Source organism: Petromyzon marinus, chromosome 22 (assembly GCF_048934315.1).
Source record: "Petromyzon marinus isolate PM22_M1 ecotype Great Lakes invasive population chromosome 22, UKy_Petmar_22M1.pri1.0, whole genome shotgun sequence".
NCBI classification, from domain to species: domain Eukaryota; kingdom Metazoa; phylum Chordata; class Hyperoartia; order Petromyzontiformes; family Petromyzontidae; genus Petromyzon; species Petromyzon marinus.
Window position 1 is genome coordinate 12981985 of NC_133688.1, and position 12297 is coordinate 12994281.

Below are 12297 nucleotides of genomic sequence, written 5' to 3' on the forward strand. Positions count from 1 at the left end.
ATGAACTCGTTATAAAAGACCTTTCTAATCTAAAGAGTAACCAGCGAGTGCGAACTAATTACGTCACGCTTGCAGTTACTTGGCTAGTGAGGATAATCTCACAAAATGGTAAATTGGTTAAAGCATTGACGTTCATTATTTATACATTTATTTTTCAGAACCATATTGAGCCAGGAAAGCGGGGGGGGGGGGGGGGGGGCTACTCGGTTGAATCAAAATTCAACAAGGGGGTTACAGCAGTAGCCAACAAAGGTTGAGAACCACTACCCTACAGCACGGCTGTACCTGCTGCGACAAACCACCCACTATGCCCGAGAGCAATGTCCATATGTGTGAATGCATGTGTGTGTGTGCATCTTCCGAACATCCGTGGAGGGATGCAGGCAAAGCTGATGAGTCAGATGCCTTCAATGACCTCCTGTCACAGGTGCTGGCTAAAGTGGCCCCTCGGGATAGAGTCATCTTGTTGGGTGACTCCAATGCCCGAGTTGGTCATGATGCTGGCACCTGGTCTGGAGTGATTGGAGGGCATGGGCCGGATCAGCTCAATAACAACGGTAGGAGGCTGCTAGATTTTTGTGCCGCCCATGGGCTTGTAATTACCAACACGCTGTTCCGGCATCGGCGCATCCACACAACATCATGGATGCATGCCGGGTCCGAGCAAGAACATCTGCTGGACTACATAGTGACGGACCAGCGGATGCGAGCCCATGTCCTTGACACCAGGACCTACCGTGGAGCTGATCTGCCCTCTGACCATCGACTTGTCATCTGTAAGATGCACCTGCCATTCTTCCACTCCGGTGGTGGGTGTACACCCAGGACCCCATTACAACCAAAAGTGGCCTGGTCTCAGTTATCTGATGAAAGTTGCAAGTGAGAATTTCATCATCGCCTGCGGCTGGGGTTGGCATCGTCTCCCACTCCTCCTGATGTCGAGGGTAAATGGGCGAGGTTTAGGACTGTGACTCATGCAGCTGCAATGGCTGCTTTGGATATGCGGTCCAGACCTCCTCAGAGACCCTGGCTGACAGAGGAGGTGTTCAGGATGATTGAGAAAAAGCGACAGGCCCACTGTCATTGGCTACAGAATCCCACATCAGAGAATAAGGAGGCCTACCGCAGCTTTCGCTTGGAGGTTCGGAGAGCCGTGAGGCGCTGCAAGGATGGGTGGTGGTCGCGGGTTGCTGAGAAGATGGAGTCTGCCTCAGTGGCCCATGATCACAAATCTCTATTTAACTCCATCAAAAAAGTAACCTGCAGCGCCACACCTATTACCAAAATTCGGGGAAAAAACGGTGATCCAATCACTGACCCCCAGGAACAGGTTTGCAGATTTGCTGAGCATTTCTGTGAGGTCGTGGGGGAGGGAAAATCCCTCAGCCAGGAAAACATCGTGGCACAAAGTGAGGATGACCCTGCTGAGGCTGCGGTGCCTCAAATATTGGAAGAAGTCACCACCTGTGAGTGGCTGGCTGAAGTGCCATCTGTTGAGGAAGTACTGAAGGCGATCCGGAGTCTGAGACCAGGAAAGGCAGCGGGCAGAGATGATCTCCCAAGCGAAATGCTGAGGGAGGGTGGCGTTTGTGCACAGACTGCCCTATATGACATCATAACAACAGTCTGGACCACTGGACGGGTTCCGCAGGTATGGAAGGATGCCCTGGTGGTCCTCCTCTTTAAGAAGGGGGACCGCACAGACTAACAACTACAGGGGCATCTCACTCCTCAGTGTGCCGGGAATGGTCCTGGCAAGGATTGTTCAACATCGCCTTGCCAGGCACGCTGAGGAGAGGCTTGCGGAGCCCCAATGCCGTTTCAGGAAAGGGCGGTCCTGCATAGATGCCATATTTTCTGTCCGCCTGCTACAGCAGAGGTGTAGGGAATTCCAGCAAGACCTACATCTCTGCTTTATTGACCTGGTCAAGGCCTATGATACCATCAGTAGGCCTGGGCTCTGGGTTGTTCTTCGTGCTTTTGGAGTACCTGACCCTCTGCTCACGATCATTAAGGACCTTCATGATGGTGAGCGGGCCCAGTTAAAACTACGTGGCCAGGAGTCCGAGCCATTCCCTGTACACCTTGGGATACGACAGGGATGTCCTCTGGCTCCCACATTATTTAACATCTATTTTGACCACGTAGTTCGTGAAGCCTTCAATAGCTGTATCGGGGGAATCTCCATATGGTACAGATATAATGGGAGGCTGATCGATGCCCGGTGCGGTCAAGGGATGGCTCCCTATTGCTCAACCACGTTATGTATGCCGATGATTTGGTAATAACTGCTCATTCAGAGGAGGAGTTGGAGACGCTGCTGCTGAGACTGGAGCGTGCCACTAAGAGATGGGGCCTTACCATCAGCCCCACCAAAACTAAGCACCTGCCTGGGTATTTTGTACCATCGGACACTCTACCCCCACAACTCCCAATCGGTGATGGGGCAGTTGAGGAGAGAGTGGAGAGTTTCCCATACCTGGGCAGTGTGCTTATGACCGGCTCCAGTTTAACAGCAGAGGTCTCACTCCGAATCAGTCGAGCGGCAATATCTTTTCATCGGTTGCGTAACGCTGTGTGGAAGCTACCTGGTCTGTCGCTCCGCACTAAGCTTCAGGTCTTCTCGGCCACGGTCATTCCCTCCCTTCTCTATGCTTGCAAAACGTGGACCCCCCTAATGGAACATCTTCGCCGGTTAGAAACATTTAGGCTGGCCTACCTATGATCCATTCTGGGTTTAACCAGACTGGATTGTGTGAGCTCACAAATCCTTCAAAGATCTGGGCAAGGTCCCATCGGTGAGCTCCTCCGGCGGGCAAAGCTGCGATGGCTGGGTCATGTACCCCGCATGCCCAGCCACCGCATGCCGAAACAGCTTTTGTTCGGCCGGATCGAGGGGGCTAAACGGGTGCGGCACGGGCTAGAGAAGAGATGGAGTGATGTGGTACAGGAGGACGTGGAGCTGAGTGGACTTGCCGATGACTGGTACCAGTGGTGTCAAGATCGGCCTCTATGGAGGAGGCTCGTGAAGGAAGCTACTGGGCAGTTGGAGGTAGTCGCCCTCCGACAACAACGGAGGGCGGAGGAGCGACGCTCACAACAACAAGCGGAGCGCCGGGTGGCTAGGGCACAGCAGGTTGGCACAGTAGGGGGCACAGGTGGTGCATCAGCCAGTCATCTCAGTCATCTCAGTCAGTCGACCCGTGGCACCTGGGTCTGCCCCATGACCTCCTGCCAGCGGGCGTTCGACACTTAACGTGGCTTCAAGGTGCACATGGCCTGGCACAAGCGTCGTGGTGACGTCACTGCCACTTAGTGGCGAATGGCGGTTGTTGTTGTTGTTGTGCGTCTTCATAGGAGTTTGCTAACAGCACTTGCCCCAACAGCCGCACACTTGAGGGAACTTTGTCATTTTGTGTGCGGGTAGTGGTGGCTCAGCGGTTACCCCACGGAGTTACGAACACTGCTATTTGAGTTTGATTCCTGGTCACACTTATCCTGGGCTTCCACCGGGTCAACTCAGCCTTAAATGCGCACCTGGTGTGATATATGAACGTCAGCAAGCAAGAACTGCTGGCCATAGTGCTGGCCATACCACTCCCTCTGGAACTATGGTATGCCGTAATAGGTACTCACTAACAGCACATACCTCAAGAGTCTATAAAGCTCAATGTTGGATCTTTGTCTTCGTGGACAGTTGTTTCGTAGTGGCCTGTATACGTACTGTGCTACCATGCCAATTTCAGGTTCGCACAACATTCATGGCAAGTGGAATTTAAACCTGCCTCGAGTCAACGTAGCCCACAATGAGTACTTGATGCAGTGTATGAGCATCAGTGCCGAGGAGACAAATGCAACCAAGGAAGCGCGGTGCTTGTCACGTGACCCTGCAGTATCACTGGCGGTCTTATTAGTTGCTCACTAACAGCATGTGGCCTGGAAGTCTTTTGGCCAAACGAGGGATGTTTGGATGCGTGCGTGTGTGTGCGCACACGTGAGCGTCTGAGCGAGCTACTTACCCGTGGGCCTCTTCTCCCAGGGGGGCCAGGAGATCCAGGGGGACCTGGAGGACCCTGAAAATAGAGCATCACAAAACACACATTGTAGTTATTAAATTTTGCGGCACCAGCGTGGCGCTTGTGCGAACTCAGGTACGCGATGCGCGTGGCTAGCGCCGCGGAGATACGCGCCGGGCGCGGGCAAATGTCATAGGTGAAAGCGCTGCACCAGCTGTTCTAATGAAGCGTACACAAAAATAACAGGTGCTCAAAACATTGCGGTTCATAAAATGACACCATAATCCTTTTAAAATTGTTTAAAGCCCTCCTTAAGGCAATATGTTGAAATTAACACAAAGGACGCTTATCTGCAAGCAATGCGCATTCTTAACGCAATTTAATAACCAGCAGCTCATACAACTTAAGTATTAAGATTGATTAATTTTGGGCTCATTAATGTCTCGCTGCGTCTGTAATGTTTTGTACAGATGAGGTTGCTTTTTTGTATTCGGCCAGTCCATTCCCTTGGCTTCGTCATCCTCACAGGAGGCACAGTGTACTGTTGCGCATCGGAAAATAACTTGCAAGAGAAAGTCGATCCTGACCGTGTGTACATGTGAAGGAGGTTCAAGAGGTGTTTTGATCATATGCAGTCATCGTTCTACATCCCAAAGCCTCACTCAGAAGCGTTACTCAATTTCTATGAATGCATCGCTGAGAATTCATTTTTGTGATCGCCATACGAATTAACGTTTTGATTTATATTGCAGGAAAAAATAATCAACGATTGCCTCTTGGAAAAAAAAAATTCATCCATAATATTATTCTTCAAGTTGTAAGCCTTATTGCACAACACTTTGCCATTTTAAGCTGCAACATTTTAATCGGAAAACTTTGAAAGAGATTTCGCACACCCAAAGAATAAAGGCCAGTGATATAAAACTCAAAACACAGTACACAATGCCAGCCAAAAGGCAGGATGGTCAAACTCACTTCACTGTAACTATGGTGCAAGAGCCCCACTGCCCTCCTACCAAAGACAAAGTTCCCCCGTATAGCCTTAACAGACTCTATGACGGCTGGCATGGTAGACGAGGGGGTGGGGTGACCACCACCACGCCCGGCCGCTTTTGTCTCAATAGAGGCGATGTTTATATGCTGCACCAGCTACTCATTTGAGCCGACCTTCGGGAAGGCCCAGGACCAGTTCAGATAATCGTCACTGGCATTAGCCGTGAGCGGCAATAGAACTCGGGTCGCCGGGTTCGCAGTGCATCGCGCTAACCGTGACACCGCCCTCCCCTACCACTACACACGGATTGTACCCCACGAATAGCCTGCGATACAAGAATGGACGCGAGTCCACACACTGCCTGACCCATGTCGGTTTTTTTGCTCAGCGTGCGCGGTGCCCTCGGGCGATGCACGGCTGCAGCAAACAGTTACGGTTCTTCCAAAATTTGGCTATTGTCAGCTGTTATCGTGTAGGGATGGGAAAAAATGATCATCCCGTACTCGGCCAAGCCAAGGAGGGCATATTTTCCCAAATAGTCACTCGAGAGGGTGGTGGGTGGGCGACGTCACACTGAGTGGACGTTGTTCACAGTCTAAACAATGAAGCCAACTGATATTAATACAGACCACAAGCACTTGCAGAGCGCCAACGCTGCTGTGAATGTAGACACGTGCTAACATGAATAGTAATTTTAATTTGATTAAGGTGCAAATTGACGGATTTATTTCAATGATTACTTTTGGAATTTTTATATCGGTGCACGGATTTGAAATACGTGTCTAAATGTGGCGAGATAAATTGTTAAAATCCTGATAATGTTACACATCTATAACGAATGAACAGTCTGTGGAAAATAATTGCCTTTTTTGTCCTTGCTTTTGAAATGTATAAAAGAATAATTTTACGCATATTTTAAGGAATATGTTTTTTTTTTAAAAGGGTTCCATCACAAGATGCCGTATGATTGTTGTGCAGTTAACCACATCACACATGGAATGCGCTCGATCTTATCAGACCTTGGAAGCTAAGCTGCTTTGAGCCTGGATAGCGCTTGTATAGGAGATCACCACGTGCAACAGGTTGTTATAGGCTGCGGGGCTATGTGGTTGGCAGCAGAGAGGATAGTGCAACAAAATCCATCGTTTTACTCCACATATACGCCCCCACATCTTTGCTCTCCACCTTCACAACCCGCGCTCAACTAGATGGGTGAAGTATGGTAATATAACCCCGGCCCACTACTCGCACAGAGTGCGGTGGCTCTCATCCAGCAGTGGATTGACAAAACGGCTGCATGCACACTTGCGATTATTGTAAGATTTCATGCACGCCCCTTGGGCCCAAAGAGTACAACTATCCAACTTTAAATGAACAAAACGAAAGAAGAAGAAACATTATACACAAGAACGACGCTGCGGTCCAAAATGTAAATCAAGGATGACAAGTGCCTCTGAACTATTTCAAGAGACAATGCCGACGACCGCGAACTTGCAAGCTGTAGGTCACGGTTTCGTGCATGGGAATATTTATAGCCGTGCCTTCAACTCGCATAATTAATGAACGAAAATCTTATCTTGAGGACAGCACGTGTCAACATGCCATGCCTGTCAACGTGCCTCCATACAGGCAGCAGCATCAGCAGCAGCAGGAGCGCCGCCACTGGTGCGGCCTTTGGAGTGCGGGTGACTCATGCTGGTGCTCGTGGCTGGCAGGCAACTCGGCTATCGCTATTAATCATGAGCCCAGCTCAAAATCGTGAGCATGCTCAAACCCTGGGACGTTGCGAATCCAAGATCGTAGCGGTCGTTATCAAGGCACGAGTTTCGTGCCATAAACAAGAGTGAGCGAGACAGTGTGCACTGAGTTCAACTGACTGCATCTGCCAATGACCAAATCATCCTGAATGTGCCCGATCATATCAGATCTCAGAATCTAAGCAGAGCAGAGTCTGACCATTACTACTCTGTATGCCAGGTTGATATAGAAAGCTCAGAAGCTGTGCTATGTGGTGGGCAGGATAGAGTAGTGGAGCAATATACATATATTGTTGTACAGTACTGTGATTCTATGCTCTCACGTTTATGTTTCCAGCCTTCACAGCCCGCACTGACTAGCGTGGTGAAGTATGGTCGAATAACATGCACGACCCGTACGGCATGGCGAGGCTCTCGTCCAGTGGTGGATTGACACAATGGCTGTAATTGTGCACACATACAATTGACTCTATCCTTGACCTTTGACGTATATTCCAAATCTGAAGCCAAGATACATTTGGCTGAGTTAATGGAAGGACAAACCGTGAACAAAAGAATATAAAATACCCTCTCTGAATTATGTTTGGCTATTGTGATACATGACTATATGCAGAGAATTCACAGCATGTCGCTGGATCAAGGAGACTGCATCGATAAGGCAACGCTGGCTGAATACGTTCCATGGCAGTGCAGCCACGTTCATGGCCATGTGTTGGAACTTCAGTTGTGCAAAGCGGCAAAACATCTCAGATGAATGAAATGATAAATGAGCGAGTGCATGAACGGCTGTGAAGGTCGTGCAAAATATATGTAAACAGCGATAGGGTTAAGTTAGTGCTCGCTATGCGTTGCATCTCAGTGCTGAAAAGCAGAAAATATTTCTGAAGATGATATTGATAGACGAATTATTCTGCTGAATGAATAGACGACAACCCAGCATTCGTGGCACCAGTATGGTTATATGACGGTGTCCATTAATATCAGATGATTGTTGCATGTCATCAACACCAGCATTACCACATTGGTGATTATAACATGTTTCATATTCGTCTTTCGTACAGAGTTTGAAGAAAGTAAGAGGCTACAATTTTATGTTTAATTTCGTAAGTCATTCCACAGCATCTGGGGTGATGGCTGAGTATAGTTATATGCTTGCTCCACCAGTATATGCGAGTTGTATTGAGCATTCATCTTTGATATGCCTGGTTTGCAGCTTTCTCTTATAAAAAAGCCTTTTCTTAGATAATTTATATTAACATAACGTACGTGACAAACTCACCAGGAATGTGAGCAGGATTGAGCCTGGATAGTGTATGGATGCGTTACAACCATTCATAGCAGGTATGATCAGCTGCTCTGGAGAAATGTAGCGATCAGCGAAGGGCAGAACGGCAAACTCAATTGTTGCACCATACCTCTATGCTTCTCAACGTGGGTTCAGAGTATTTGACTGCTATAAATCTCCACGTGATGATAAGCCACTTCGTTGAGCTATCATTTGTTCACAATGTGAACTTAATAGGTGGTCGTTCGAGTGGGGTGCAGTTGTTAACCCGTCGAGTTCAATTCCTGGCCACATGACAGGCATTAAAGCCTTCTGCAGAGCTATATGATGGGGCAGCAGACGGCGGTGGAGCAAAATCTATGTTTGTCCTGTACTTCTATGCTCCTGTCCCTACGCTCCCTGCCTTCACAACCCACACCGACCAGAGTGGTGAAGTAGTGAAGTCGAATAACCCTGACGACCCGGCCGATGTGGAGCAGTTGATTGATAAACACCCCACATGTACGTCAAGTTACAAACGTCCAGTACTTCATATTTATTTTGTAGCCCCCCCCCCCCCCCCCCAAACTTGATTTGGTGAGGAGAAACAGTTGCCTTTCCAGACGTATGAGACGCACGACTAATTCTCGCTATCTGGCATCGGTCAATCCTCGGTTTTTTTTTCATTCTTCTCTCAAACGACCAGAACAAAAAAAACGTTGCGACGTGCACGCTATCCGCCCCGCAGGAATGGACGCCCAAACGCACCACCACCAACCACCCCCCCCCTGCTCTCTCGTAAACTCTTTGCCGTTTGAAGTCTCTCGCTCTTGCCGCCGCGAGCCGTGGTAGCACCAGCAGCCGCGGCAGCCCGGCGTTTCCTCCGCGGGGTCTTCCTCACGGGCACATCCCCCCCCCTACCTACATTGCGATATTGCATCGCTCGGTGTCGCAGGGAAGGAGGAACAACAACAAAAAACGCGCGGCATTTGGCGAGGCAATTTTTGCCACCACTCGGGATGACAAAACAAACCAGCCGATTAAGCGCCTCTCCCGTAGGTTAGGCACCCTGGGTGGGGGGGGGAAAGTAAAAAAAAGAGGTTTTAAAAAAGGCAGTACCTCCTCGTTAACTGGCCACATTGTTGATGTGAGGTTTTGGTATGCGTTTGTTACGTGAAAACATTTACACAAACGTTCGTGGAGTATATAATAGCAATAGTGATGCCAATAATTTACATAGGACATACAAATAACCTCACGGAGTTTTAAAATACATCGATAAGAGAGAGTTCTTATCGATGGCCAAATCCATGTATAAGTGTTTGGCATATGAAAGGAAACCAGAGAACCTGGAGAAAGGCCAGACTTGGGGATAATGCTTGAAGCTCTGCACAAATAGCTTCAATCTGCAGACAGACTCGATCCAGTGAGTGGACCAAATCTATTTTTGGATCACACCCATCGTTGAACTGTCACATCGTGGCACCCCTCAGCACCTGGCCTGCACCGGTGGTCACCCATCTAAGCACTGTCCAGGCCACAGTTTGCCTTACGTACAAGGTACAGCGGCGTCGCTCGCATTCACAGTGATTAGGTTGTAATAAAATTAAACAAAAATATTAACGGCAGAAAGCATGAAAAAAAATTACATTAATATTTGACCATTTAAATAATATATTCGTTAATTGGCTTTGCAAATAGCCTAACTGAGGTGTCCATAGTATTTTAACAAGAATTGTCCTAAATGGTGAGCTGACAAGCTGCTCCATGCACAGATATCTTGAAATCAGTGCCCCCTAGAGCGAAATATATTCACTCGCTGCACCACGCACCTATGTACAAACATTCCCTTTCAAGAATCGCTGACGTTCGGCCAGGTTTTATATCTTTCAATCGCACACACGTTTAAAATCTGGCGATCATCTGTTGTGCACAGATGCCCAAAGGCCACAAGGCCAAAACGCTTAATCTAGCTTGGAAGTTAGATATGTCATCAGATATCGCAACGGAATGAGTTTCGGTCATTCCTCTGCAGTTGCATAAGGTCACAGCCACCACTGGAATTGTGCTCACACAAGGCGCACAGTGGGGAATGGATAAGGCGCACATTATAATACGGTCGCCTTGACATGTAAACTGCCACGCACACAAAGTAAGCGTACATTAATATACGGTAAGCAACTCGTAACCACATTATTTTTTATCCAGTGTATTAATGTCCGTACAACAACAGCCACTACTCGCCACTAAGTGGCAGTGACATCACCACAGCGTGTGTGCCAGGCAAGGTGCACTTTGAGGCCACGTGGAGAGTCAAAGGCTTACTGGTAGGAGGTCACGGGACAGACCCAGGTGCCATGGGTTGACTGACTGAGATGACTGGCAGATGCGCCACCCGTGCTCCCTAATACATCATCCAACCAGGTATAGATATACCATATTAATGTATTCATTAATACCATTTATTCCACGTGATCGTGTTGACGCAGTGGTAATAAAGTGTGCAGGCTGGAACCATAATAGAGGTTTTTTGGATTAGATCGCGTAAATATATAAATATGTGTCGTTAAAACCCGCCACCACCCGACACAGCCAACTAGTAAGGGTTGTCACGTAAACGGAACGTGCCAATTCGTCACTAGTACGGCACACCGGTGTGTTGGAGAGCCAAGCCACAACATTTACAATCTGAGTACGACGTTTCGTCAGTAATTACAAATAGCTTCATCAGGCGTAGATGTGGTGATCACGATTCTGCGCTCTTGCGAAAAGTGGGGGGGGGGGGGATTACTGAGTCAACTTACATGATGCATGCGCATTATGCGAGCCCTTTGATGTTATCCTTCCTGTCTATTGTGTATTAAAATAGCCGTACCAACGGTAATTCGTATTGAAGTACGCTGCCCTTTATAGGCATGCATTTACGCGATCTAACCCCAAAAAAACTCTATCATGGATGATATTGGTCGCAAAAGCCTACGTGTTAAACAGACTGGACCCAGAAGATTGTGATTTAAAAAAACTGGCGGGGGTGCACTCAACCTTTCATCCTCCCATGGTCAGTAAATTAGACACCACTTAGTGGAAAGTCAACAGTTTTTGTCCTCAGGATAGATAAACCTCTGCCATAGCAATGTGGAATTTTACACTTATTACTGTAGTACACAGTTTATAACGCTTATTCTTAGCTCTTTCGGTAAAGTCACGTTGAACGTGACTTTACCGAAAGAGCTAAGAATATGAATTACTACAGTCACGAAAGCTTTAGTTTATAACGCTGTATATGTTCAGATTCAGCACTTGGGTCGTGACATTGGCACAAAATTGCTGGATCTTGTGAATGAAGTAATTTAAGCGTGATTCATATGCCTCATAAAAAAAATAAACTTTCAGGATAAAGATATTAACAAACTTGCTCAGTGTTAAGCGCTTTGACCATAATTAAACTACCTACAGAGCATATAAAAGTCCTACCAACCGACCTGGACTGTGCTCATTCGTGCAATTCAGTAGAACATCAAGAAGACTTGATGTTTTCTTGATGCCATACGACGGTAAACTGTTGTACAGTGTTTTGCAATATTTCACAGAGTTCCTCGAAACAGGTAAACATATACATGTTGCGGTGAGCGTTAAAGGAAAAACGATCAACGAAATGGTGATCGTTGGCGCTGTACGTCACCCCAGACCTATTTTGGTATTTGTTTAGTTTCCTGCGTGGATTGTGTTTAAAGTGAGGCCCTCTCAGCTGCCACGCTACAACCCAAGCCGCACGACAGCCGCTGCTGTGCTGAGAGCGACTCTGCGTGAAAGAGTTTCCATTGCTAAAAAAAAATATGCGTCCGACCGGACACGAATTTACACATGGGAGCAGCAGCGGCTGCAGCCTTACAATTGGGCCGTGTAGAAGTCACGATTAAAGCCCTTTTCGCGCTCAAACCAAAATCCCTACAGAACGTGGTGATATCACCGGCAGTGACAGAAGGAGCTGCCATTCGGCGTCCGCTTCGTTCGCAATTTGGGAGGCATCAAAGTGGCATTATTCTAAGGTGGCAGAACTAAGATTCAAAATCGCTCAAAGGGGGCTTCCCTGACCAATGGGAGGCTCACCCTCCCTGTCACCGCCCGGATGCCCACACGAACACACACGCAAGCATGCAAACAACAGGAATTAATTAGGTAATATGTTTGCATAGCGCGCACATCCCCCCCACCCCCCAGCGCCGTTTTGGCCAAGCACTTAAAACAAGTCAACTTAAATTGTTC

General features: G+C 47.9%; 1 protein-coding gene across 2 annotated transcripts in view; it reads right to left on the reverse strand.

Moving 5' to 3' along the window:
- Positions 1–12297, reverse strand: part of COL24A1 (collagen type XXIV alpha 1 chain) — a 150340-nt gene that overhangs the window by 98679 nt on the left and 39364 nt on the right. For both annotated transcript variants that reach the window (XM_032959009.2, XM_032959010.2), the window contains exon 4: positions 4020–4073. In XM_032959009.2, the coding sequence (XP_032814900.2) occupies positions 4020–4073 (54 nt within the window). The remainder of the gene's footprint in view (positions 1–4019; positions 4074–12297) is intronic.